The sequence below is a fragment of the Erinaceus europaeus genome, chromosome 11 (assembly GCF_950295315.1).
Source record: "Erinaceus europaeus chromosome 11, mEriEur2.1, whole genome shotgun sequence".
Taxonomy (NCBI): Eukaryota; Metazoa; Chordata; class Mammalia; order Eulipotyphla; family Erinaceidae; genus Erinaceus; species Erinaceus europaeus.
In genome coordinates, this window is record NC_080172.1 from 3,452,206 (window position 1) to 3,472,067 (window position 19,862).

Consider the following 19,862-nt stretch of genomic DNA (forward strand, 5'->3'; position numbering starts at 1 on the left):
TTCTTTTCTTCTTTTCTTCTTTCTTTCTTTTATTATTATTATTATTATTATTATTATTATTATTATTATTTTGCCACCTAGGCCTTGTGCCTGTGTAACTCCACCACTCCCAGTGGATTTTTCTGTTATATTTATTTATTTTTAATTTTTTATTAGTGATTTAATAATGATTAAGAAAACTATAAGCTAGCAGGGGTACAATCCCACACAGTTTCCAGCACCAGAGTTCCGTGCCCCATCCCCTCCGTTAGAAGCTTCTCTGTTCTTTATCCCTCTGGGTGCATGGACCCAAATTCTCTATGGGGAGCAGAAGGTGGGAGTTCTGGCTTCTGTCATTGCTTCTCCGCTGGACATGGGTGTTGGCAGGTGCATCCACACCCCCAGCCTATGTCTGTCTGTCCCTAGTGGGGCAGGGCTCTGGGGAGGGGAGGCTCCAGGACACACGGGTGAGGGCGTCTGCCCAGGGAGGTCAGTATGGTGTCATGGTAGCATCTGCAACTTGTTTTCTTTTAATCTCGGGTATAAAGAATCAGGGAAAGAGGAAGAGAGACAGCATGGCATCGCTGCTCCACCACCATTCGTGGGGTTTCCCTTGGCTGCCATGCACGGCACCCCCATGTGTTGTAGGGAGATCAAAGCTGAGTGCAGGGCAGAATGTGCACTCACAAGGTGAGCTGTTTCCCAGCCCTGCCAGTGAGTAAATGTGGCAGCAAAGCAGGTCAGAGCTAAATGTGCCCTAGTAGCAGCACCTCTGCTATTAACCTAAGAAATGCAGAAAGTCAGAGGACACATACCTAGTATCGTTAGTGACGACTCCTTAATTCATTCTGTAAAGTCAGAGGACACATACCTAGTATCGTTAGTGACGACTCCTTAATTCATTCTGTGGCAGGCGTGAATTAAGCATTGGCACCAAAAAAAAAAAAAAAAAAAAAAAAAACCACTAAAAACTAAATGGTAATGACAAAGAGCCAGGTGTTAAATTGCTTCTGTCGTTCAGATCTCATTGTGAAGAAACATCTTGAAGAACATGGGAGGGAGGTTCTAAAAAAAAATTTTTTTAAATCCTAGACGGAAATTCAAATAACTTTTCTTTTTTGTTTTTAGGACAAAAAGAAGTTGAGAGTGAAGTGGCAGATAGAGAGGGAGAGAGTAAAAGAAGACACACCCACCATATAGCTTCACCACCCCTGCTGGTGGGAGCCGGGGGCTTGAACCAGGTCATTGCTCATGGTGACATGTGCATTCACTGGGTGTGCACCATCTGGCTCCTCACAGTCCTTTCCAATTATAGGAAAATAGGTCTGAAGTGCAAATAGGCTATTTATTAGCTTTCTAAAACTCTTAAGTTTTGTCACAGCCTTCTTTGTGCATTTCTAGACTCTGCTAATGACAACTGCTGAGAGCGATTTCGATGTGCTTCTCAGAAAGACTCTCCCATGAGCACTTTCCTGTTCTCAGGATTCATTCTGTGCAGGCCTGAATCGCATCACGTCGCATTACCACTCAATGTCCATTCTTCATCTATTTGTTTTATTGTGTTCATTTTAATGTCTTACTTTCTGGAAGTCATCAAGGGCTTTTTTTTTTTTCATTTTGGTGAAATGTAGGTAACACCACACTTAAAAATCTCTTTTTCTGTCTCACCAAACTTTTGGACAACTTTAGATTCACAAGGTTCATCGTGATTCAGGAGACAATTCTCAAACAGGTAAGAAGTGATGGGATATATACTCAACAGAGAATCATGCAGCAATAAAAAAGGGTGATATTATGCTTTTTGGAGATAAAGTGGATGGATCTGGAGAGGATGTTGCTCAGTGAAGCCAGTCAGGAGGTGAAGGACAACTACAGAATGGCTTCACTCAGATGCGGAATCGAGACGGTTGAGCGTACAAATGTGAAAATAACAGCATGCCAATCTATTTGCGAGACTGTGGGGGAACTAGAGTGGTTATCTTTGGGGTGGGGATGGGGACACGGACCTTTGGTGACAGGAGTGGTAAAAAAAAATAATAGTAAACAGGGAGTCGGGTGGTAGTGCAGCGGGTTAAGTGCAGATGGCGCAAAGCGCAAGGACTGGAGGAAGGATCCTGGTTCGAGCCCCCGGCTCCCCACCTGCAGGGGAGTCGCTTCCCAGGCGGTGCAGCAGGTCTGCAGGTGTCTGTCTTTCTCTCCCCCTCTCTGTCTTCCCCTCCTCTCTCCATGTCTCTCTGTCCTGTCCAACAGTGATGACAACAAGAACAATAATAACTACAACAATAAAACAAGGGCAATAAAAGGGAATAAATACTTAAAAAAAAAACCAAAAAATATTTTATAATAATAATAAAGACATATCTCCCCTATTCAAAGGGGGGATATTCTACTTTACTCCTGTGTGTTCAGGAGGCATTGTGGGCTCGAGTCTATAGTTTTTCTGGAGAAGTAGAGCCTGGCAGTCACTCTAGGTGCTGGACTCTGAGATCTGATTGTTCACGTCGGACTGTCAAAGGGGTAGAAGAGAAGTGTGTGTCTTCTTCCTGGGAATAGGATGATTCACTGAGTCCTTTCTCTCTGTGGGAACTTGTATGCCTGCCACCTGCCTGCCACAGAGTGGAGAAGTTCTGCTTACACTCAGATGTTCCTCCTTGCTCCTGGGCTGTTCTCACAAGAAGTGAATACCGTGGCAGTGCATCCTTCTGACGCCAGCATTGCTGCCCTGGCAGTGTCAGCCTTTGGTCCTCACTGATAGTGTGAGCTGTCTGTTTCAGCCATAGGTGAATGGGAAAGCCCATTTTTGAGGGCCACGTTCAAAATCTGCTAAGTCAAGCAGAATGTTAAGTGCTTTTCAGTACCCTCAGAAAATTGAGGCAAAATGGAAGAGCTTGCCTGTTGGAAGAATAATCCCGCTTCCCTCCCCTGCTTTCCTTCCTAGGATTGATTGGATGTGGGGTTCATTTTATGAATCCCAGTCTCGGGAGAAACAGCAAGAGGTCTGGCTTTTCGGAAAGCCCAAAAATGGGTCCAGATTCGATTCTCAAATTCAACTTGCTTGTGGATTTTAAATATCTCTATAAGAGTCTTCCCTGTTATCAAAATGAAACCCACAGCACTCCCACTGTCCTCAATTTTAACATTTATTATCAAAGATTGTTTATTAGTGGCACTAAATAGAAGTTGATAATAAGCCCCCTGACTGTGGCTTAATGTTGTTCTGCAAGAAAAAAGCATCATTTTACATCATTCGTGGCTGGTGGTAATCCTGTCTTAATGATTTAATGAGAATGTGATTCACTCTTTAAACATATTTGATAGTGCTTAAACAGGTGTTAATAAAAGTCTTTGATTTCAAGAAAACATATGTCAAACCTTTGCCTGTGAATAAGCTGTACACTAATCCTCTGTTTCCAATCTGAAATCCTTAGAGTCGCATTCATTCAGATATAAGAGCAGGAGGAAAGAGTCCATCGATGTGAGATCTATATCGTCACGAGGCAGTGATGGTAAGACTCTTTCTAGAGCTCTTTGACCTTTTAAAAGTTTAGGTGATGGCAGAAGAATGTGATTCAAAAACTGGGGAACTAAAGAGATGGCTCACCCGGTAGAGTACACACCTTAACAGGCATGAGGACCTGGGTTGGAACCCCTGGCCTCTGCATAACAGTGCCTGCAAGAAGGCAAGACACGAAGTGGTATAGCACTGCTCCTGTCCTCTCCTCTCCTGTCCTCTCCTCTCCTGGCCTCTCCTCTCCCCTCGCCTCCCTTCCCCTCCTTTTCCTTCTATGGAAATCACTCTGTTCATTTTCCTTGATTGCCTAAACTGTGTTAGGTATAACAAAGCAGTATGAGTTTCAATAGCTAGTCTAAGGTCACACTTGGGAACAAGTGATAGAAAGAGATCCAGACCCCCAGTCCCCACCTCTTGAGGAAAATTTTGCTAGTGGTTAAGTGTTGCAGGTGTCTCCCTGTCTCTCTCCCTCTCTATCACACCCTTCCCTCTCATTTCTGGTTGTCTCTATCCAATAAATAAGTAAAGATGATTTTAAAAATTAATAAAATCTTTTAAAAATTTTAATGAGAGAACCAGAACCCTGACTTTTCAACTCCAGAAGAAACCCCATTTTCCCAATAAAATGTTACGGATAAACCATGAGGCAGAATTATATATATATATATATATATATATATATATATATATATATATATATATATATATATAATTAGGCAGGTCTGAATAAGCAGTTGAATTTGTGGAGAATTGGTAAGATGCAAATTCAAAAATGCATCTGAAATCTCATTTCTTGGTGCATGGGAAAGACATCAGTAATATTTATAGAAGTAAAAAAGTCCTCAGGTCTGGTCCAGGTTGGAGACTGAGTAGAAAAGAAGAGCTTTGTTGTAGTGAGGATGCCAAGGAGGCTGGAATGTCAGCCTGGTACTCAGAACTTGAGATCAGGAGTTGAGAGTCCTTTAGGTAGCCAGAAGAGCATATCAAAGGGGAGGGAGAGGGAGAGGGAGAGGGAGGGGGAGAGGGAGAGGGAGAGGGAGAGGGAGAGGGAGAGGGAGAGGGAGAGGGAGAGGGAGAGGGAGAGGGAGAGGGAGAGGGAGAGGGAGAGGGAGAGGGAGAGGGAGAGGCAGAGGGAGAGGGAGAGCACCAAAGGCACAGCAGATCTAAATCCAATGCTTTAAGATACACTCACAGTGAGAGGGAAAAACATAATGAATAGGCCAGTGAAAAGAACGGCTGATCCTGTGATGATTTGTTCACATACCAGGAACGAAGAGCTGGGTGCCCAGAGCCAGAGATGACCAGCAATGGTAAAGGCTGCAGACATAGAGTTTATGGGGCTGGGTAGTGATGCCTCTGGTGCATGTGTAATAATGCTCATGGACTCGGGTTCAAGTCCCAGCCCCCACCTGCAGAGGGAGCACTTCACAAGTGGTGAAGCAGGGCTGCAGGTATCTCTCTTTCTCTCTCCTTCTCTATCTCCTATTTCCCTTTTGATTTTTCTGTCTTTGATTTTTCTGTCAATAAGTAAAATAAAATTTAAAAATAAGAATAGAAAGAATGTTTCTAAAAAAAGAAATTAAGAGTTTGCAAGTTGGAAGTAGGCTAATAGAGGTCATTTGTTTCATTTTTACTTAACAAGTTGGGGAACAGACTGTAGAATCAGGAGATCTATGTATGGCCAGTGACTGATGACAGGAAGAAAGAGAGGTTGGTAACTTAAGAGAATAAATAGGAAGGTTAGGGGCCTGGCGCACTGCGTTAAGTGCACAGAGTACAAATCGCAATGACCAGCATAAGGATCCTGATTCGAGCCCCCCAGCTCGCTACCTGCAGGGGGGAAGCTTCACGAGTGGCGAAGCAGGTCTGTAGGTGTCTCTCTGTCTCTCTCCTTCTCTGTCTCCCCCTTATCTCTCAATTTCTCTGTCCTATCCTATTTTTAAAAATGGGGGGAAATACCCCCAGGAACAGTGGATTTGTAGTGCAAGCCCCAGTGATGACCTTGGAGGCAAAAAAAGAAGAAAGGAAAAAGAGAAGGTTTATCAAAGAACTTTTCAGCTCTGCGTTCCCTCCCCCCCCCCCAGACCTGAGTGTGAAGGAAGCTTACAGGGAGATACAGACAGATCACAGGACCACCAAAAGAGTGATCTCTCCCTCTCCCTTCTCCCTTCTCCCTTCTCCCTTCTCCCTTCTCCCTTCTCCCTTCTCCCTTCTCCCTTCTCCCTTCTCCCTTCTCCCTTCTCCCTTCTCCCTCTCCCTTCTCCCTTCCCCCCCCTCACACACACACACACACACACACACACACACACACAGAGGGAGGGAGGGAAATTAAAATACCTTCAGATAAATTCTGGGTAGAGGCAGAACATTTTAGATAGATAATGAGGAATTTCAATGAAATCGTCTCTTTCCTGGAGCAGACTTTTGAGCTGGGGTCACCATCTCTTGAGAGGATGGGGGAACTGAGAGGAGTATAGCAGAAGTCTGCAGGGCAGCGAGAAGCCCACAAAGACCGCTGAGGAGCAGGCCGGAGGGTCCTGTTGATACTGAGGATGCTTAAATAGTCCTGGGAGGGAGGGCCGGGCAGTGTCACTTCCAGTACAGTGCACACTTCACCAGGCGCAAGGAGCTAGGTTGGAGCCCCTGCTCCCCCCCTGCAAACAGTGTAGTAGGTCTACAGGTATCTCTCTTTCTCTCTCTCCCTATCTCCCTCTGCTTTCTCAATCTCTCGCCTACCCAATTAAAAAAAAAATCTCACTCACAGACAGAAGTTGGAAAATAAGAACAGAAGGGAAAACACAAAGCAGAACTTGGACTGGAGCTGGTGTCTTGGACCAAAGTCAAAGATTCTGATGGAGAGGGTTCAGGTCCTGGAACATGATGGCAGAGGAGGACCTAGAGGGGGTTAGAGTGTGATGTGGAAAACTGAGAAATGTTACGCATGTACAAACGATTGTGTTTTATTTTACTGTTGATTGTAAACCATTAATTCCCCTAGTAGAAATAAAAAAAAAACAAATGGGAGGGGAGCCCAGATGCCAACAGGTATTAAAGAAAAAAAAGAAGGAGAAAGAAGAGAAAAGGCTGTCGGGAGTGGTGTTCACGTGCAGGCATAACCCTGCTAGCGGGGAGGGCTACCAAGTCCCCAGCCCACAAAGTCCCCCTTTGTTTCGCTGAGTTAAGTTGCGCCACCCAAAGCAGGTGTGATTGTCTTGAATTCTTCCCAGCACCAAGCCTCCAGAACCGTCGCTACCCATCCATGGCCAGGATCCACTCCATGACCATTGAGGCTCCCATCACGAAGGTAAGCCACCACCTCCCCTCCGTTGTGCGGGCATGGCTGCCCAGGACTGGGCTTGTCCTGCAGGGACGGGGGTGGGCTGGGGGATGCCATAGTGATGATACCAGAGACTTCACAGTCTAGTGGAGAAGACAGTCATTAGACAAATAGCCATATCATATGTAGTTCTAAAATTCAGTGAGTGGGGGAGTCGGGCGGTAGCACAGCGGGTTAAGGGCACGTGGTACAAAGTGCAAGGACCAGCAGAAGGATCCCGGTTCGAGCCCCCAGCTCCCCACCTGCAGGGGAGTCACTTCACAAGTGGGGAAGCAGGTCTGCAGGTGTCTGTTTTTCTCTCTCCCCATCTCTGTCTTCCCCTCCTCTCTTCATTTCTCTCTGTCCTATCCAACAACGATGACATCAATAACAACAATAATAGCTACAACAAGAAAACAACAAGGGCAACAAAAAGGAATCAATAAATATTAAAAAGTTATTTTAAAAAATTCAGTGAGTGGGGCCAGGTGGTGGCATACCTGGTCAAGTGCACATGTTACAGTGCTCAATGACCTGGGTTCAATCTCCCAGTCTCCACCTGCAGGGGGAAAGCTTTGCAAGTGGTGAAGCAGTGATGCAAACATCTCTCTTTCTCCCTATCATCCTCTTCCCTCTCGATTTCCGTCTCTCTCTATCCAATAAATAAATAAAGATAGTTAAAAAATTAAAATTCAATGAGTGTTGTAAAAGAAAAAGCATGATTCTGTGAGAGGAAATTAGACTAAGGCCCTGCTTTTCTTGGGTGCCAAGGGTGGGTGGCCAGGGAGGGTCCCTCTGTAAGGGAGCTGTGAGGCATGCCAAGTTGTTGGGAGGGATCAGAGAAGAGGATTCTACGCAGCAGACACAGTAGTGAATGAAGGACTGAGGTAGAAAAGTAAATCAGGAGGGACCAGGAGGTGGCACATCTGATTAAGCACACATGTTACAATGCACAAGGACCCAGGTTCAAGCCCCTGGTCCCCGCCTGCAGGGGGGAAAGCTTCACAAGTGGGGAAGCAGGACTGCAGGTGTCTCTCTGTCTCTTTCCCTTTCTATCTCCCCCTCCTTTCTCCATTTATCTCTGTCTCTATCCAATAACAAATAAATAAAATTAAAATATTTTTAGAAAAGAAAAGGGAATTGGAACATTTGAGAACCTGAAATTCACGGACCGGAGCTTGGAGGTCAGAGGGGCTGAGATGGTATCATGGAGTCTGATGAGGTTTCATTCATTCTGACCAACTGGGCTGCAAAGAATTTGCATGTTCCATTATGAGTTTTAGAAATCACAGAAGAGCTGGTTTTCTTTTTTTTAATAGGGGAGTGACATGATCAGGTATATTTACTGCCAAGAGGATGCAGTGACCATTCAGATAATGTCTTGGCGATGGCAAGATTAAAAGGGCCAGCTAAGGGGCTTTTCCAGAATCCTGTCTAGGCAGGTATCAAGCAGGGGTGTTTGGACGAGAATCCTAATAAAGGGAGGGAAACAAACAGGTCAAAAGGTATTTATGGGGAGAATCAGTAATACTTGCTGATACAGCATCAGGGTGGGTAAAGTGATAAGTCATCTTAGGCCACCCACAGCTTTTGGCTTGAGAACATGATAGATAGGAGTGATTTTGTTCTTTCCTGATACATAGAAATCAAAGGGAAGCAGCTTTTGTCTTGTTTATTTGAGTTGATTTAGGGGAGAGGGTGGCCAGACCATGAGTTTGGTTCGGGACACATCAGTTAGCAATCCCAGCTATTATTATTTATAAGTCTAATGTCAAAACGGAGTTCAGGGCTGGGAGATAAATTTGAGAGCCCTGGCCTTGTGGGTCATGTGTGCATGGAAACAGCAATGAAAGAACCAGTTTCTGGAAGAACTGCAGAGTCCAAGAAACGTTCAGGACCAGCCTCTGAACAACTCCAACCTGGAGCTGAGCAAGTCAAAAAAGGCACCTGGTAAACGTGGCCATTGAGGGAGGAGTGTCTGCTGTGCACAGGGGCAGCAGCTTCCATGAGAAGGGAATGGGGCGTATTTAACCAGCAAGATGTGTTTTCATCTCATTTCTCTTAGGTCAAGTCTCTTAGGACTTCTGTATGACTTAATGTCCTTTCACTGATCCTCTCTCTTTGCTTCCTTAGGTTATAAATATAATCAATGCTGCCCAAGAAAACAGCCCTGTCACAGTAGCAGAGGCGTTGGACAGAGTTCTGGAGATTTTGCGGACCACTGAACTCTACTCCCCCCAGCTGGGTACCAAAGATGAGGACCCTCACACCAGTGACCTTGTGGGAGGCTTGATGACTGTGAGTGTCCAAGAGGAGCTAGACGTGCAGGAGAGGTGATCAGATCCTCTCTAGGGTCCATGGGGCAGAGAAATCGCTAGTTAGAGCTACAGGAATACCTGCTAAGGGCTGACACCAGCAGGGCCTGCAGTCACTATGTCAAGACGTAGTCTGTGTATCATCTTACTCGGAAAGTTCTCACATTTTTATCTTTTCACAGAGCTGACTATATCATCCCTGGGGGAGACTCACATTACAGTAAGAAGTAAATAGATAATTAAGTCATTTATGGATGAATATGCCTGATGGGGGGCCAGCTAGTGGCACACCTGGTCAAGCACACATGTTAGCAATGTGCAGAGACCCGAGTTCAAGCCCCCAGTCCCTATCTGCAGGGGGGGAGCTTCGTGAGTACTGAAGCAGGGCTGCAGGTGTCTCTCTGTCTCTCTCCCTCTGTGTCTCCCTCTTTCTCTTCAGTTTCTGTCTGTCTCTATCAAGTAAATATAGATAGTAAAAAATTATTTTAAGGGAGTCAGGCTGTAGCGTAGCGGGTTAAGCGCAGGTGGCGCAAAGCACAAGGACCGGCATAAGGATCCCGGTTCGAACCCCGGCTCCCCACCTGCAGGGGAGTCGCTTCACAGGTGGTGAAGCAGGTCTGCAGGTGTCTATCTTTCTCTCCTCCTCTCTGTCTTCCCCTCCTCTCTCCATTTCTCTCTGTCCTATCCAACAACAACAACAAAAATAATAACTACAACAATAAAAAAAACAACAAGGGCCACAAAAGGGAATAAATAAATAAAATAAATATTTAAAAAAAAATATTTTAAAAAGCTTTTAAAAATATCTATATGCCTGGTACCCTGTCGGATTACAGGTCATGGCAAGATCTCCTTGGCCCCCAGACTTTTTATATAATGAAAGAACTTGTATTTAGACTACAGTAATTATTCCTCAAAATTAGCTTTCTGTGATAGTCCCCCGATGGGCAGTAAGCCTCAGCAACCTGGGGCCTGAGCCCCCGCCACATGGGGGCACCGCGCGTGGTGCCAGGGGAGGGGAGCCTCGTGGGTGCTGGAGGCGTGCTATGGGATCTTTCTTCTTTCTTCTCTGTCTCTTTTCCTTGTAAATAAAAAGAATTTTTAAAAGTGTACCCAAGAGGCTGCTCAGCCTATCGATGGTAAAGTAGTGGAATTCTGTCTGCCCCCTTCTATGTCCTTTAAAAGACTTCAAATCCAGATTTTTTTTCCTCCAAAGGGTAGCAGCAAGTTTATGTTGCAAAATAGAAAATATAATTGGAAGAAATATAATTTAAATATTAGTAAAAAAATTAGGCCAATTTTAAAGGCCATTTGGCCTTTAAAACTTGTGAATTTTAAGAATGTAAAAATAATACAGTCAGGGCCTGGTGATGGCGCACCTGCTTGAGCACACACGTTACAGTGCACAAGGACCCGGGTTCTAGCCCCTGGTCCCCACCTGCAGGGAGAAAGCTTCATGAGTGGTGATGCAGGGCTGCAGGTATCTCTCTGTCTCTCTCTCCCTCTCTATCTCCCCGTTCCTCTCAATTTCTGGCTGTGTCTATCAATAAATGAAGATAATAATAATAATAATAATAATAATACAGTCTTTATGAGGGTGAATGGGAGCACATCAACACAGCGTGCATCCAAAACAAGATCACTGCTGTGATTTCACTGATGCAGCCTCGCAAAGCTGGAAAAGAAAGATTATGTGGGAGCAGAACCAACACACAGCTCAGGAGTGAGACCCATCTCAGTCACATCCAGCTGGTCTCGGTTAGGAAGCAGAGCGTCTTCTGTCTTGTAGCTGTTGTTCTGATTCAATTTTGAGTTTCAGCCTGGGATTCCATTGATTGGGCTACTTAGGGTTCCTGTCTCCTTGACTAGTGAAAGATGAGAGAAAATTGATTGGCAGTGTGTGCAGCCTGCTTCCTTCTAACAGCGCCTCTCATCTCTGTTCTAGGATGGCTTGAGAAGGCTGTCCGGAAATGAGTATGTGTTCACCAAGAGTAAGTGGTCACTTAGCCATTTGCCGCTGAGATCCTGTCTCCTACTGTGCCTTCCCCCGTGGTGTGATTAGTATCTGGAGAGAGACATGATGTTACTTCCCATGGGATCTCCGTGACCTACATTTGGAACTGGATCTCTTAATTTAATGAAAATCACTTCTCTGAGTACTCTCAGAATAAGAACTGCAAATATCAGTGCCATTAAACAGCTTGGCCAGATTCTTTCTTTCTACTGGTGGAGGGGTATGTATATTAATGGAAGAGAAGGGTCTAAGAGAAGAGTCTTGAAGTGGTGGTATTTCTTCCCTTGGAAGTTCAAGACTTCACTTCTAGTAGCTACCATGAATGAGGGCAGGGTCTCAGAGACACTTGGGACTCCCTGCTGACCAGTCCGCCCCCCCCCCCCCCGTGTGTTTGCTCAGACGTTCACCAGAGTCACAGTCACCTGACAATGCCTGTCAATGACGTCCCCCCTTCCATTGCACAATTACTTGATAATGAGGAAAGCTGGGAATTCAACGTCTTTGAATTAGAAGCTGTCACACACAAAAGGTATGTGGTGTCTCTAAGATGTGCGCGGGGGGGGGGGGATTAGGATTATATTTATTTAGACTTGCACATCTGGAAACACAGGGATCTGTTGAGTCCTTGCCACAAGACCTTACAGATCGTAACTTGATGCCACGGTGGGTGGTTGTCAGGCCTGGAGGGACTGTGACCCTGGAGTGAGCTTCTCTATGGAGAGATAGCATGAGTGGGTAGGACGCAGGATAAGTTCAGCAAGAACCCAAGTTGGGGGAGTCAGATGGTAGCGCAGCAGGTTAAACGCAGGTGGCGCAAAGCACAAGGACCGGCTGTAAGGATCCCGGTTTGAGCCCCTGGCTCCCTACCTGCGGGGGAGTCGCTTCACAGGCGGTGAAGCAGGTCTGCAGGTGTCTGTCTTTTTCTCCCTCTCTCTGTCTTCCCCTCCTCTCTCCATTTCTCTCTGTCCTATCCAACAACGACAACATCAGTAACAACAACAAGGGCAACAAAAGGGAATAAATAAATATCAAAGAAAGAAAAGGACCCAGGTTGGGGAAGTACCATCTTCCAGGATGTACCCCCCACACACACACACACCCCAGTTCAGTCCTTTGTGCTAGAGAGCAAAGTCCTGAGTTTCCCCAGACACAAACTTGTTGAGAGCCCACCTTACAAAATGAGTGTGAGAATAATGCACACTTTTCTTTCAATCCATTCTGTAGATAGGAGAAATATTAAATGGTCTCGGGGGACACAGAGAAAAATGCACTGTTCGTGTAGTGGTGAAGAGGGACTGTCAGGGATATTTCTAGGCTATGAGAGTCCCTCGAGGGGGAATGTGGTCTCGATGGCCATCTGGGGAGCATTTGAAATACACACCCTATAGAGTAAAGAGTAAATGGCGAGGAGATGCTCCGTCTTCTCTGATTTGGGGAGGAGGCACTGTTCTGGTTGTTGCTGTTTGTTGCCGACAGGACTATTACTGGGGTTTAGTGCCTGCGTGACTCCATTGTTTCTGGAGTGCTTTATTTTTTCCTTTTTAATCGAGGATGAGAGAGAAAAGAAGGAACACTGTAGCACTGCTCCACAAATTGTGAAGCTTCCTGGGGAAGAGGCGTTGTAAGGCAGTGTTTTAATCAACACTTATACAAAGTCAAGTATAGAAGAAAAATGCTGGGGAGTCGGGCGGTGGCGCAGCGGGTTAAACGCACGTGCTGCAAAGCGCAAGGACCGACGTAAAGATCCCAGTTCCAGCCCCCGGCTCCCCACCTGCAGGGGGGTCGCTTCCCAGGCGGTGAAGCAGGTCTGCAGGTGTCTGTCTTTCTCTCCCCCTCTCTGTCTTCCCCTCCTCTCTCTCATTTCTCTCTGTCCTGTCCAACAACATCAATAACAACAATGATAACTACAACAACAATGAAAAACAAGGGCAACAAAAGGGAAAATAAATAAATAAATATTAGGGAAAAAAAATTTTTAAATCACATCTAAGAAGAAAAATGCTGGAGGCTGGGTAGGGGTGCACCTGGTTAAGCTAAGCTCACACACTGCTGAGTGCAAGGACCCACATAAGTATCTGAGTTCGAGCCCCCGGCTCCCCACCTGCAGCAGGCGGCTTCACAAGCAGTGAAGCCTGTCTTCAGGTGTTTCTCTTTCTCTTTCCCTCTCTATCTCCCCCTCTTCTCTCAGTTTCCTCTCTGTTTGATCCAATCAAATAAAATTTTTACAAAATGGCCACCAGGAGCAGTGGCTTCATAGTGCCAGCCCTAAGCCCCAGAGACAACCCTGGAGGCAAAAGAAAGAAAAGAAAAAGGCCTCCGTTTTTCCAGTATCATCGAAGAACATTCTTTTCAGCCACGCACTCTCAGTTCAGGCTTGTTTTCCTGTCTTCTAGGCCCCTGGTCTACCTGGGCTTAAAGGTCTTTTCCAGGTTTGGAGTATGTGAATTCTTACATTGTTCGGAATCTACTCTCCGAGCCTGGCTCCAGGTGATTGAAGCTAACTACCATGCCTCCAACGCTTACCATAACTCAACCCACGCCGCTGACGTCCTCCACGCCACTGCCTTCTTCCTCGGAAAGGAGCGAGTAAAGGTAGGATCGCATTAGCAAGACCTAATTATCTGCCTGTGCTGGAGGTCCAAGAACTCAGTCCGTGCTACAGACAGAGAGTTTTCCTTTACTTGCTGGGGGTCTTTTTATTAGTGATTTGATAGTCATTTACAAAATGATAAGGTAACTCCCATCATCAGCATCCTGTGCTCTTACCCCTCTCCAGTGGGAACTGGCCACAGGTCTTCCAAGATTATAGACACGGGTTGAAAACATACACACACACACACACACACACACACACACACACACATATATATAAGTGTGCATGTATACCTGCCCATTTTTAGTCATTTCTACAACCCAGCCTTCACTTCCTTTCTTTTCTTCCTTCCTTCCTTTCACTATTTCTTTCTTTCTTTCCTTCTTTCTTCTTTTTTTTTTTCCTCCAGAGTTATCCTGAGGCTCAGTGCCTGCATTACATATCCACTGCTCCTGGAGATCATTTTCTTCACATTTTTGTTGACCTTGTTGCTGTTATTATTGTTATGGCTGCTGCTGTTGTTGGATAGAACAGAGAGAAATTGAGAGAGGAGAGAAAGATAGAAAGAGGGAGAGAAAGGGACACCGCTTTATCACTTGTCAAGTGACTCCCCTGTATGTGGGGAGTTGGGGACTCGAACCAGCATTCATGCACTTCATGCTATGTGTGCTTAACCCACTGTGCTACCACCTGGCCCCCCTTCCTTCCTTTTTTTTTTTTTTTTTTGCCTCCAGGGTTATCACTGGGGTTAGGTGCCGGCACTATAAATCCACTGCTCCTGGTGGCCATTTTCCCATTTTATTGGCTAGGACAGAATGACATTGAGAGGGGTGGGGGAGACAGAGAGGGAGAGAGAGAAAGAGACACACCTGCAGACCTGCTTCACTGCTCATGAAGCTTCCCCCCTGCAGGTGGGGAGCAGGAGCTTGAACCTGCATCATCAAGTGGGTCCTTATACTTTCTAAAGCACAACTATCCCCTACTACATTATGCCACCTGGGGAGAGCTAATATTTTCCTGTCTACTGCTTAACAGCTCTTCCTTTCCCTTTTCCCTCAGATAAGACAGCCTGATTTCCTCGAGTGAACTAGATATTTTGCAACCAATTTGACAGACTTATTTGGGCTGCCATATTGACAGATCATTAAAGTGTAGTGTCTGTGCCGTTTATATCCAAAATCACATATTCTTCATAAATAGGCAAATAAGTCATATTTGTGAACTTAGGCCACTTTCTCTCTGGCTACTAATGGAATCATGCAAAATAATAGCATATGGTAGACATTTGAAAATGCCTGTTTCGATGCTGGGGGTGTGGATCCACCTGCCAACACCCATGTCCAGCGGAGAAGCAATGACAGAAGCCAGAACTCCACCTTCTGCTCCCCATAAAGAATTCGGGTCCAGACTCCCAGAGGGATAAAGAACAGGGAAGCTTCCAATGGAGGGGATGGGACACGGAACTCTGGTGGTGGGAACTGTGTGGAATTGTTCCCCTCTTATCTTAGAGTCTTGTTAATCATTATTAAATAATCAATAAATTTTACAAAAAGAAAAGGAGATGCCTGTTCAGCTTCTTTTTGAAGAACCAGAATGATGGCACCTTAGGGGGAAAATCAGAATACCTATTTTAACTACAGCCTCCGGTCCTATGCCCTCAAGATAACCCACTACAACACACTGAGATGATGAACCCTAGAATGCTCTGAAGTTCTGGGAAGTCAGTGAAGGCTCCGGGGGCTCCAACTCCCCTAGCCCCTTCCCTCCCAGGACACAGGACTGGGCCTGGGTGTCGGGCCTCGTGTGTCCGGAGGATTAACGCTCAGCTTTGCCGCTTTTTGCTTCCAGGGAAGCCTTGACCAGCTGGACGAGGTGGCTGCGCTAATAGCCGCCACCGTGCACGACGTGGACCACCCAGGAAGGACCAACTCGTTCCTGTGCAACGCAGGCAGCGAGCTCGCCGTGCTGTATAATGATACGGCGGTCTTAGAGAGCCACCACACAGCCCTGGCCTTCCAGCTCACGGCCAAGGACAACAAGTGCAACATTTTCAAGAACATTGACAGGTCTGTTGTCCTCGGGCTTTTGTCCTCAGGCTTGTGAAGTACAAGTAAGGACTTGCCCTCAAACTTCTTCAAGAACTTGGTTTCTTTGGGGCTGGGTGGTTATTACATGTTACAGTGCACAAGGACCTGGGTTCAAGCCTCAGGTCCACACCTGCAGGGGGAAAGTTTCACAAAGTGGTGAAGCAGTCCTGCAGGTGTCTCTCTATTTCTTAAAAATAAATAAATAAATAAAATTATGGGAGTCGGGCGGTGGCGCAGCGCTTTAAGCACAGGTGGCGCAAAAACGCAAGGACCGGCGTAAGGATCCCGGTTCGAGCCCTCGGCTCCCCACCTGCAGGGGAGTTGCTTCACAGGCGGTGAAGCAGGTCTGCAGGTGTCTGTCTTTCTTTCCCCCTCTCTGTCTTCCCCTCCTCTCTCCATTTCTCTCTGTCCTATCCAACAACAATGACATAAATAATAACTACAACAAAAAAACAAGGACAACAAAAGGGAATAAATAAATAAATATAAAAAAATCATTACCTTTATTTATTGGAAAGACAGTCAAAAATTGAGAGGATAGAGGGAGAGAGACACTGAGGCCCTGCTTCACCACTCACAAAGCTTTCCCCCTGCAGGTGGGGGCTGGGGGGGTCAAACCTAGGTCTTTGCACACTGTAACATGTGCACTCAACCAGGTGAGTCACCATCCTGCCGGGCTAGCTTCGCAGGCACAAGACAGACGACCAGGGACTCATGGCTGAGCTGTACGCAGTATCTCTGTATTCATGTGGAACGCAGCACAATCTAAGCTATCTAAAAACTAAACTAAACTCTCCTAACCATAATCACAATCCTGTCCTTATATATACTTGCCAAGTAGGGTGGAAACAGGATGTGACGTAGAGAGGGTGGAGCGAAAAGTGACTGGTGCAAATCAGGGTGACTAGGAGAGGGGGCGGAGCAAAAAGACATCATGAACCAGTGGGGATTAAACCAGTGTCCTGCAGGCATGCTGCTGCTTAGTGAACAGTGGTTATGTAAACAGAATACAGGGTTAAGCAGGGGGGATTAAACCAATGCCCTGCAGGCAGGACGGTGCTTAGTTAACAGTGGTTATGTAAACAGAATACAGTGTTAAGCAGGGGGGATTAAGCCAATGGAACAGAAGGGGTTTTAGAAGCAGAATTAGAAGCAGACCAACACCATCCAGCTCTTTCTCTCTTCCTGTCCATTTCTCCATTCCCTCTCTTGAGTAGAAGTATGTCTCTATTTGATAAATAAATAAATAAATTATATATATAATTTAAAACCCCAGTTTCTTTGTAGAGAAGAAGGAGAACTAGGATAGGTGTGCACATTTTGACATGTGTAAGGATCCGGGTTCGAGCCTCTGGCTGCCACCTGGGAGCATCTGTGCAGGGGGATGATGGTGGTAGAGAAGCATTGTGATGTTTCTTTTCTCTCTCTGTCTCTCACTCTCTGTCCTAAGCCCCCATCACACAGCTGGGTCTGTGCTGCCCTGTGGGCATTTGAATTTGCATCTCTGTTCTGGGGGTCTGAATCGGCACTTTGCCCCCGATGGTCCCCAGTCCTGGGACCCCCAGGATACCAGCGGAAGACACCCTCCCGGGGAGGAAGACCAGCCTCATTCCCCCACTCCACCCCCAGCCCCTTCACAGCTGGAACAGCATGTCAGAAGCTGCCATTGTGTTATCCTCATTCTCCCCTGATGTTGTCTATTGAGCAGATGCAGCGTGCTGCTCCCCTTGTCCCCCACCCGCAGGGGTGTCGCCTTACAAATGGTAAAGCAAGTCTGCAGGTGTCTCTTTTTCTCTCTCCCTCTCCCTCATTCCTCTCTCAATTTCTTTCTGTCCTGTCCAATAAATGGGAAAAAAAAAAAATCCCTCCAGGAGCCCTGGATTTGTAGTGCCTGCATGAGCCCCAGTATAACCCTGGGGGCAAAAATAAATAAAGGAGGGGCTGGGGAGACAGCATAATGGTTATGCAAAATACTTTCATGCCTGAGGCTCTGAGGTCCCAGGTTCATTCCCCAGCCCAATCATAAACCAGAGCTGAGCAGTGCTGTGGTCATTCTCTCTGTATCTCTCTCTCTCTCATTAAAATGAAATAAAATATCTTTAAAATTTTTTTTTAAAAATAAATGAAGGGAGGGAAGGAAAGGAGGGAGGAAAGAAATACTACTAAAGGGCAGAAGAGACAGCATAATGGTTATGCAAAAAGACTTTCATCCCTGAGTCTCCAAAGTCTCAGGTTTAATTCCAGGCATCACCATAAACCAGAGCTGAGCAGTGCTCCTGTCTCTCTATATTCACCCCTCTGCATTTCTCTCTGTCACTGAAATAAAATAAGATAAATAATTAAAAAGAGAAAAAAAGAATAGGTATTTGATTGTAACCAATTATAAAATAATGATCTTGTCCTTATATAAATTGAAGTGTGATGTCCAGACTGCCTTTTTAAATTTCATGTGGTCTTCACTGAGTTTGTGAAAATGTTTTATATACTGGTCAACAATATAACTATTGATTATGTTCCTGATAAGTAGAAGAGATATTTTTACCTTCCCAGGAGGATATCTTGTATTTTGTGTAACTTAAGGAAAAATATCCTCGCTGGCTTATTAAACACCTAACTCACGAGGGAGTGGTGTTCTCTGTCCCACCAGAGTGCTGGAGCCCAAAGCATGGGTCAGGTTTTCCACTAATTAATCTTTTCTGGTGAAAACTGGTTCCCCTCACCTTCCTCCGGAATCCCTATCACAGCACATTAACCTCCGGAATCCCTATCACAGCACATTAACCTCCGGAATCCCTATCACAGCACATTAACCCTTTTGATGGCGTCTGCTATTTCACAGAGGTTTGCTTCCTTCTTACTAAACCTTTCCTCTCCCTCATCATCTTTCAGTTGAAATAGTGAGCTGGTTACATCTTCTGGTTTATGTCATGTGCTTTACATTGGTTTGTTCTAGCCCTCCCCCACCAAGAGAATTAGATCAGTCCAGTTAGTTTCGCGGGCTGCTTGGCCCCGCCCCGAAGGAAACCCGCCAGAGTTCCAGAGTGACAGAATTCCTGAATTCCTGAGTTCCAGAGTAAGGGAGAGTGCTTGCGCCACCGCAAAGAGACAGCGGAGTTCTGTTTGGTGATTAGTTTGTCTTAGTTATAAAGAAATACAGCTTCCCTGCCCAGCCGTGTGTCTGGTAGTCTCTGTTACCCGCCCGTGAAGCAAGACCAGCCAGCAAGAGCCTTACGAATTTTAACAACAGGTTTAGATATTCTCTCCTCTGCCTGAGTGAGTCTACTTCCGAAGCCTGATACTTGAGTTCGTACTGTTAGGTTTGGGAATCCAAGGAAGATACCAAGAGACCAGAGTGATGTAAAAACAAAGAGTCTTTATTTCTAGCTGGGCTAGGGCCTGAGACCTCACAGACACAGCTGTTCTAGGTGCTCGACCTCGAACCCCAGCACACGAGGAGATATATAGGGTATCGGTTACATAGCATACATGACAAGCTTATCCTTGTGGTTATCTTCTTTACACATCTCGGGGGAAATGTGGGGAAATGTTTAACAGTCTCTATCTCCCCGGAGATGTCTTGGGAATGATTAATGGTCTCTATCTCTCCGGAGATGCCTTTCTTAATGCTCAGCTTATCTTTGTTCCTGTTGACTTAGGGTCATGGGTTCAATTCCCAGTAATGGTCCTGAATTCCAGGACCTGTTTTTCTGAAACTGGCGCCTATCTCATTTCTGCAGTTTTGGGAGCCTGTCATGGAGTCACTGCAGTCTGCATCCTTCAGTATTACCCTCAGAAATGTCTCTCACACCCTACAATCCTACCTGAAGTTTTTCCTTCAAGCTTCCTAACTGCTTGGTGAATCCTGTTTGAAGTTCTTCTTCTGTGTGTTTAGAGAACTCTGCTTGGAGCTCTTCCTTTGTGTTTCCTAACTCCTTAATAAAACATTCTTTTCAGTACTGTGATTAGACTCTTGGGGAGACCTCATAATGGGTTTCCTGTAGTGTCCCTCTAATATCCACTGTATACCTAGAATTTCCTGGAGTCCTT

The 19,862-nt window shown here is 45.8% G+C and overlaps 1 protein-coding gene across 1 annotated transcript in view; it reads left to right on the forward strand.

Annotated features, from left to right (window-relative positions):
• Positions 1-19,862, forward strand: part of LOC103109509 (high affinity cAMP-specific and IBMX-insensitive 3',5'-cyclic phosphodiesterase 8B) — a 71,930-nt gene that overhangs the window by 36,995 nt on the left and 15,073 nt on the right. The window contains exons 2-9 of the mRNA XM_060201074.1: positions 1,669-1,711; positions 3,408-3,485; positions 6,718-6,794; positions 8,940-9,104; positions 11,067-11,112; positions 11,535-11,664; positions 13,529-13,727; positions 15,577-15,794. Of these exons, the coding sequence (XP_060057057.1) occupies positions 6,750-6,794; positions 8,940-9,104; positions 11,067-11,112; positions 11,535-11,664; positions 13,529-13,727; positions 15,577-15,794 (803 nt within the window). The 5' untranslated portion in view covers positions 1,669-1,711; positions 3,408-3,485; positions 6,718-6,749. The remainder of the gene's footprint in view (positions 1-1,668; positions 1,712-3,407; positions 3,486-6,717; positions 6,795-8,939; positions 9,105-11,066; positions 11,113-11,534; positions 11,665-13,528; positions 13,728-15,576; positions 15,795-19,862) is intronic.